Source organism: Argiope bruennichi, chromosome X1 (genome assembly GCF_947563725.1).
Source record: "Argiope bruennichi chromosome X1, qqArgBrue1.1, whole genome shotgun sequence".
NCBI classification, from domain to species: Eukaryota; Metazoa; Arthropoda; class Arachnida; order Araneae; family Araneidae; genus Argiope; species Argiope bruennichi.
The window spans coordinates 74978493-74987393 of NC_079162.1; the positions used below are offsets into that span (position 1 = coordinate 74978493).

Below are 8901 nucleotides of genomic sequence, written 5' to 3' on the forward strand. Positions count from 1 at the left end.
GGTTAATACAATTTCATGCGTTTTAATACAGTCTGAATACTTTTTCTGTTGTCTTTTATGAAAGATGAATTGCTTTTCCATAAATTTATTCAAAAATGTATGATCAAAATCTAGGACGATTGGTCTATTCTTCTCATATAAATAAAGTTATCCACTTCGAAACAATAACCATTTCTTCTATATTTTAGAAAGTAATTTACTTTACATAAATAATACAATTTGCATCAAACTAAATGAGTTTAGTTTCATCAGTTTTTGCTTTATTTCTTCTTGATTCGATTATTTGATTCAATAAGTTCGAACACAGAAATATATGTTATTTAAATGTAGACACTTAAATAATGTTTCTTAAGTTTGCAGTGCATTTAAATGAGGTTAGGGGTATTGGAATGATTTGTAAAGAGGGAATGGTTACAAAAGCAATTCTTGAAATGTCATAAGTAGTAAGAAAATATCCAAGTACGGATGTTAAGTGTCCATGAGTTGGCGTGTTATATGAGTTTCAAAAATTCAATTTCCAGAGTAGAAGTGCTATTACAAATTTAAATCTGTCTGGCTATCATCATAGGTTTAATTTCAAAAATCTGACATTTCTTTTTTTTTTTTTTTAATATATAATCTGATAAGGATAAATTATTTGTCCGTTATATGACTTTTCACTTTGTATATGAAATACTGCAAGTACAGAGTGCATAAAAAGAGAGCTTAATGACACCGAAATATATTAATATTTCACTAACTGATCATTTGCTGCTGTAAAAATCTATGAGATATTAGCTGAATTCAAATTTACATTTCTTCTGGATGCACTATAAAACAATAATCGGCATCTACTGCTAAAAAATAAAACAGAATAAAAAATTTGATTTACACATTAATATATGCAGTCTATATTATTCAGGAATTTAATTTTTTTTTTAAAGATCGTTCTTATATATAAGATGAGTTATTAAAACTCGTGATGAATGAAGCTTTTGTAATGCACTTTTCAACAATGTAGATCTACACTTTTACTATAAGTTTTCGCTCATAATCTATGCTTTTTTTCCACAAGGCTTATAAAACAAGAGACCTAATGAATTTACACTGAATTTAATCACTCGCTTTCCATATTTCAAACCATGTGAGTATTTCCAATTTCTGAAGAATTCAGGACTGAATTAACCCTTTCAGGGGCCGTGACGCAATGCAAATCTCTAGGCCCTCTTTTCCCTACAATTTTTTAAAACCTAGTATGTTTTATTGATCTTAAGTTAATTATTATTCAGCAGTTTTAAGTAGCAAATTTTGACAAAATGCAATCTCAAATCTCTTTCTAAAAAGTCGATCTCAATTTTCACTTATAAAAAAAAGGACGCAGCTAAAATTTGAAAGTAACTTTAAACAAAATAGTAAAAAAATACAACTTTTTTTAGCATATTCTAAATAATATTATAAAAGTAGGGGATATATTTTTAAATTAAAAAGCGCCTAAATTTTAGAGTTATAAAATAGCGTAATAAATAACTTGCAAATGGCAATTAGGAATATTACTAGAATAGTGTCCCAAAGTTAATTAATGCAATATTTGATTTTGATTTGAAGAGTTTAGTTACATGGCCTCTATAATTAAATGAAAGTATAAAATTATATAACTTTCAAAATAACGCTAAAAATTTTTGAGAGTTCAGGAGCCTCTGATCAATTGCCAACTTCGCCTATTTAATAAATCGGCTTTTTTTTCTCTCCTCTTCATTAGAATTATTTAAATAATTTCTGTAATGTATTGACATAAAAGCTACCGTATTGTAATTTTAAAATTCTTGGGAATTTAATTATATTTATTAGGAACGGCTTTACGGATACATTTCATTCAGATGTTCCCGTTCATTTGTATGTTCTTTAGCAATTCCTTTTTGTGAAAACTACGTGCATGTTGTAGATATTTTGCTATGGTAAAAGGCCAGTTGGCTACACAATGAACTCACAGGTCGCAGAACTCCAATCCGGATCAATATAAAATTTGAAGAAGTGCAATTGAATTTAGAGCATTAGTTTCTTTATTAAAAGTAATAAAATCAAATTTATGCTATTGAATTGCAGAAAAAACTGTTGCTGTAGCATTAAAGAAATTTTTAAAATGATATTTCCTCTTCTCATAATTATTTGAATGAACCTTCACTTCTTTTTATGTAATTTATTTTCAATCATAATACATGAAACCTTGATTAAATTTTCAGTATATTTGATTATTACATTATTTGTCATCGTGTTATTAACATGAAATGAATAATTTCCTTTTAAAATATTGCTAAATAAAAAAATAAAAAAAATGTATTGTAACACTTATGCAACGTCTGTAATTTTTTTTCTCAACATAGGCTAAAATTTTGGTAATTTTGCATTAAATTGAAAGAAATATTAACAAAACGTTACTGTTTTAATGCGACTCTCCATAAAAAAAAGTTTAAATTATTTTTTCAAAACATTTATTTTTAAAATTACTATAAAATTCTCAGAAAGAATGTTCAAAAATACCGTTATCATTGTTCAACATTCATTTATTATGAAATTAATAAATTACTAATATTTTACGTTGCGTTTGCCGGCTTCCTGGCCTAGGAGTAGCGTGTCTTCCCTGTGATCTGGGCGTTCCGGGTTTGAGTCCTGGTTCGGACATGGTTATTATTCACCCTGTGTTCTTTCTGTGAGGTGTGTGAAAGAGCCCCCCCCCCGCCCAATGTAAAAAGAGGCTGTGAAAGCGAGCGTGTGAGTGCTACCATCATATGAGCTGGAAGTCTGACTTCTGCTCTCGGGTCTCAGAGGTCTTTCTTCACTCTCAGAAGCTACTGCATCCCCCTTTCAGCGGTAACGACATGATCATCATTGTGATTGGAATAAAAGTTGCGATTTCAAAAATGGATAGTTTTAAAGTTACTTGTCAGAATGATTTGGTATTTTAGCACAACAATCGTGAGGTAATGGAATTTTGTTTGGAGAAGGAAAAAAAGTTCCAAAATGTGCCGATAAATGGCGCTGTCAGGGGTCGTGCAAGAAATCAGTTTGTAGCGCCGCCATAAATCAATAAGCAATCTTTCATTAAAAATTAAAAAGAGATAATGGATATGGTACCTCAATTATGTTTGAATAAAAATTCTTTTTTAAATTTAGTAAGTAATAATATTTCCGAGTTAAATAATTTACGTATGCATCTTTTTCCAATAATAATAGTTTAAGGGCAATTGATATTACAATCAGTAAGATTCCGCCAATTACATCTTTCTAACACAGAAAGATGTAATTAAATAGTGTTACTACCACTACTTTAGTAAATGTCTCTTTCAATGCTATTTATAAAGATTGAAGCTGATAGCAAGTAAGGTATCAGCCTGGGAGGTGATTGCAATGTAGTGTTTAGACCGCTCTTTGACGTGACTCCTTCGAGAGATCTTTCCATTGAGTGGCAAGTTGTGTTGACCGCTGAGCGGCAATATAGTGTTGACCGTTCATCATTGGAACGGCAATGGATGTAATGTATAAAAATAAAAAAAAAATAAAAAAGAATAAAATATGTATAACAAGAAAACAACAAAAAAAAATAATCCCTTCCCCCAAAATACTACCGCTAAGGCCTCCCAGGTGAATACCTTTTGCCGAATAAAGTTATCACTGTTATGATGATTTGTAAATTTTTAATCTGTTACTCAATCAGTCATTTCAGGATAAATTGTTGCTTTAACATTAAAAATGTTTTAACAAAATATTTTCTCTCCTCACAATTATGAGAACGACATTCCTTTCTTTTTGTGTAATTTATTTTCAATCGCAGTACATGAAACCTTGATTAAATCTCTAGTATATTTTCGTAATAGATATTTGTCATCGTGTTATTAACATGAAATGAATAATTTCCTATTAATATATTGTTAAATAAAAAAAATGTATTGTAATACTTATGTAACAGCTGTAATTTTTTTCTCAACATAGGCTAAAATTTTCTTTTATTTGGCATTAAATTTGAAGGAATATTTAACAAAACATTAACGTTTGAATGCTATTACCCATAAAAAATAATTTGAATTATTTTTGCATAACATTTATATTTTAAAATTACTATATTAATAACCTATCACAAAGAATGTTTAACACTATTAAAGTATAAAAATTCGATTATCATTGTTCATCATTCATTTATTTTGAAATTAATAAATTACTATTGTTACTAATGTAATAATAGTAATAATAATTAGTAATTATAGTAATTAATAAATTACTATTATTACTAATCATCATTTGTGTAGAGAAGTGTTTTTCCTCTTCTTTTATTTTTGTATGATGATACAAAATGAAGCAAATAAAAATAAACCCTGTTTATAGTGCTTGTAAAAGGAATTATGCGTAGAGATTATTTAGTATTTAATGCTTTTCTTTTAATATAGAATAATCTTTTATTTAATGTTGATTGATCATGAGCAAATACATTTTGATTTGCATAATATATATTTTAGAAATTTTTTTAAATTGTATTTAGGTGTATATTATTTTAACTATGCTAAGACCTTTACAAGTTTGTTTCTATCAACCACAAAAATATTAGAAACAGGCATATATGAAAAAATTTAACTAATTCTGTTTTTCACAGAAACTTCATTGATTTTGATGGTCCATTTTACAAGATAGACCATTGTACGTAGAGTTACTAAATTTAGAATAAATATATTTAGGAAGAAAAAGTGTGTCATGAATGCAATCAAAAAATAATAACGCACAAAAATAATGTCAAATGTAAATTATTATACATTTTAGAAAAATTTAATTAATTTTTTTAATTAATTAAATTAAACACGCAACTTAAATCAGTCTTTAGGATGTGTCTTTATACTGTTAAAATATATACATATAGGTCTCAGATATCAAATGCGTTTTATAGTTAAGATCTTCCATTTATATTTATATATGAAAACATAAAGTTTTCATATATAAATATAAACGGGAATACTAGATTTTTAATTATGAGATTTGGTGTATTTTTATAAACATATTAGGGTTATAAAGTGATTGATTTTGTATATATATGAATTATTTGATTACCGAAAATCCTAAAGCTTTGGATATATTTAATTTCAAATAATAAGAAATCATCTGTTAGATTATGTTATTAATTTATGCTTTATGAATTAGCGAAATGTACGTCTAAATGACCCATTTATCTTAAAACGGTTACAAATGAAATGAAGGGAAAATAAGCGCTGATGAAAAAAATGCGGAGAAAATATCTGATCAAGAATAACTTCTAAAAGCAATGATACCTAAGACATTTCTCAATACCTCAAGCCATACACTTTACACTTGCCGCCTCAGGGCTCACCTACTATAGGGAAGTACGGGTGTCCCAATCCCGAGGTACCCAGGAATCTCTACTCCCTTTATGTTTACTCTCCACTGCGCCTTCTGCTGTCTCCTTTTTTCTCCTTTCCCTCGAGGGTAGGCGAGGGAGCTCCCCATGAGAAGCTGTCGCCGCTCTGTTTGCTTCCTGCTTCTCATGGACAGCAAATACCCCCATGTGTTTGCCGTACGTGGCAACCCACTAGATGGGTGGTGCACTGTGGTCCCCGGTGTATCAATTGGCTGGTCGCTAACCACCGGAGTAGTTAGTCTGCTATTGATGAAGCGAAGGGGTCACTTCTTGGGCTTGGCGTTAAGGGTGGTCACTGTCCCTGTGGGTGAATCCCAGCATATAGGTACCGATTAGCACTATGGTAAGCGCCGAGGCTGGGAATATCTAGAGCCGGTGGCTGCCATCCCTTGTTGGGCTCCGTGGTGGACGGTGCCGTCGGGCCCGAATCATTAATCATATCGTATGGGCGCTTCTTCTAAGGGTCCCTTCAGTGGACACCGTAAACAACCTTCGTCTTTTAATCTTAATGAACATTTCGATGCTTTTTTTATTGTTAAACGTGTTTCGGAACAGAAGGAAACTTTTGAAACTGTTTTTCTTTTCCTTGTCCAGAAGGTCATGCAAGCAACAGTCGGTGAAGTTTCATGTATTCGAAAGATGAGATCTGGCGACTTGCTGGTAGAGGTCTCATCTCGAAAGCAAGAGCAGCAGATACTAAAACTGAAATATTTGGCTACAATAGCAGTTACAGTAACACCTCACCAATCACTGAATAGCTCGAAAGGTGTAATAACCTGCGGTGAATTGTTAGATGTTCCCGTAGACGTAATAACTGCCGAAATGAAATCTCAAGGAGTTATACACGTACGCCGCATAACTATTCGGCAGGACGGACAACTCATTGATACGAAGCACCATATCCTTACATTTCAGACGCCAACAATACCCGAATCAGTTTACGCCGGTTATATAAAGTTGCCTGTGAAAACATACATCCCTAATCCATTGAGGTGTTATCAGTGCCAGGGCTTTGGACACGCAAAATTAAATTGTCGCAGGTCTCACACTTGTGGCCGCTGTGCTCAAAGAGGGCATGAGATCCAACAGTGTTCTGCTAAAGAAAAGTGCATAAATTGCAGCGGCGATCATTCTTCATACTCTCGATCCTGCCCATGCTGGATGCTTGAAAAACAAATTATATCTATTAAAGTAAAAGAAAATATATCTTACCCTGAAGCCAGACGTCGGGTCCAGGCTCAAACACCCATTCCTGGTGTCAGCTATGCATTAGTTATTAAACAAACATTTTTCAAAAACTGTATTTGTTACAGTTGTGTTAAATATTCCAAAACCCATAACGCTTCTCCTAAAGCATCTGATTCTGACTCCACTCATTCCACTTATTTTGCAACTGAGACTCGTAAAGCCGTAAAACGAAAATCAAAGACGAAATCGCAAACTTCTCTGACTTTAAACCTTGCTAAACGTGGTCTTACACATAAAGATCTGCTTTAAAAAATGAAGAAATCAACCTCTAAAAATTCAGTCGCTTTGGGGCTAGCAACGCAAGTTGTTGTCCACAAAGACTTATTGTCTATCTTTGGAGACACGCCTAATAGTCCTGACCATCTTTCTCTCCATCCGTCAGATGAGGATGAAGACCTATACATCAGTTGTGAAATCTCTCCAACTCATCAGCATGTTTCTATAAACTCTCCAGAAAAACCGTTGACTTAATGGGTACCTTCCTTTCATGGAATTGTCGTGGCCTTCGTTCTAAGTTACAAGATATCAAGTCAATCATTAACACTTTTCATCCCTTTTGTTTTGGTTTCCAAGAAACTTTCTTGAAGCCAAATATACCATTAAAATTGTTTGGCTATAACTGTATTCGGAAAGATGCAGATTCTGGATCTCATAGTTCAGGAGGAGCATGTATTTTAATATCAAATCTGTATCCGAGCACACCACTTAACTTACATACTTCCTTGCAGGCTGTGGCTGTGAAAGTACATATTCGAACACTGCTTACAGTCTGCTGCATCTACTTGGTATGGTAATGATAATTATGGTAGTGATAATTTCCCTTTATGGTAGTGATAATTTCCCTTTAATAATTTCCCCATGTTGATAGAAACCGTGGAACTCGCCCTTCACAACATTTCCTTTTCCAGAAAGCAGACTGGTCAGTATATACACAATTGGCAGATATTACTCAGGCAGTGGTCAGTACCACAGACATTTCGGAAGCAGTGCAACATATCAATGATGCCTTGATAAACGCCACTAATAAATCCATTCCTAAAAGTTCACCAGGTTCGCGAAAATTTCGAAGACCTTCGTTGAATAAAATATGTCACGGCAGTCACAAACAACAGAAGAAATTGTGGAATATCTTCCGAAGGTATCCGAAGATGAAAAATCTTGTTGCATTTAAACGAGCCAGAGCCATTGCTCGTCGTGCTCGACGTCGTAGTCAGAGGGAGTCCTGGATAAGATATATTTCCTCAATTACATATCGCACTTCAAGCAAACAGTTGTGGAAGAGAGTAAAATCTGCTAATGGAGTTTAACGGGAGTTTTCATTTCCTGTTTTGAAATCCTGGAATATAACATATTCCTCACCAATGGATGTCGCCAATATTCTTGGACAGACTTTTCCGCAGCTGAATCGTATAGTTCTGCTTTTATAGCAACTAAGAATAGCGGGGAGCTTCCAAGCTCGAAAACTTCTTCCATACAATTGCGATTTCCAGATGACTGAATTAACATCTTTGTATTGCCCAAAATATTCTGAATTAATCAAAATTATTTTGTATTTTTAAAGCATATTCAATTTTAGAATTGAGAAATGGAGTTGCTATAACCTTTTGTTGTAATCTATCTAATGAATAAGTTTAATTTATATATGAATTTACAAATTGCAAGTTATAGCAATATTTGGTATACTTAGTCATGATTATTTTTTTACATTAATATGTAATAATTACTATATGTTCCCTCTTTAAAAAATCGGATAGAAAAATAATTTTTAAATTAATATTTTTTTCTGAGATTTTAATCCATTGTAGACTTCATAAATAGGAAATATTAATATAAATAGGAAATGTGTTTTTTTATATTATTTTTTGTATATTTGTATATAAACTCATAAAGGAAATGTATTTTTTTTTTACTTCGAAACAAATTGATTGAATTATTTCCTATAATGTTTGTTCATTTCTTTAGATACTAAGTTATTCTTTTGTAGCTGCTTTTGAGTTTACAGGTTGCAGCAAATAATTTAGAGAACAAAGGAATTAAAATTACAGAATTTATTTAGAAAATTGACAAACTATTTGACTCTGTTAACTCAAAGACATTGAAACATTAAAAAAAATTATGTGCAGTGACAAAGGACAATTTTCACATTTCGTTCTGGAAAAAAATAATTGCATGGATAAAAAAGTGGTATTTATATCAAGAACAACAAAAAGGAAGATTGTTGCAACATGTAAAAATGGTTGGTATAAACTTGGTATAAA

The 8901-nt window shown here is 31.9% G+C and overlaps 1 protein-coding gene across 1 annotated transcript; it reads left to right on the top strand.

Annotated features, from left to right (window-relative positions):
- The first annotated feature begins 5839 nt into the window (after positions 1-5839).
- On the top strand, positions 5840-6892 carry LOC129959285 (uncharacterized). The gene has a single exon (XM_056072107.1). It carries the CDS (start codon positions 5840-5842, stop codon positions 6890-6892), a length of 1053 nt encoding a protein of 350 aa, XP_055928082.1.
- The last annotated feature ends 2009 nt before the right edge of the window (positions 6893-8901 follow it).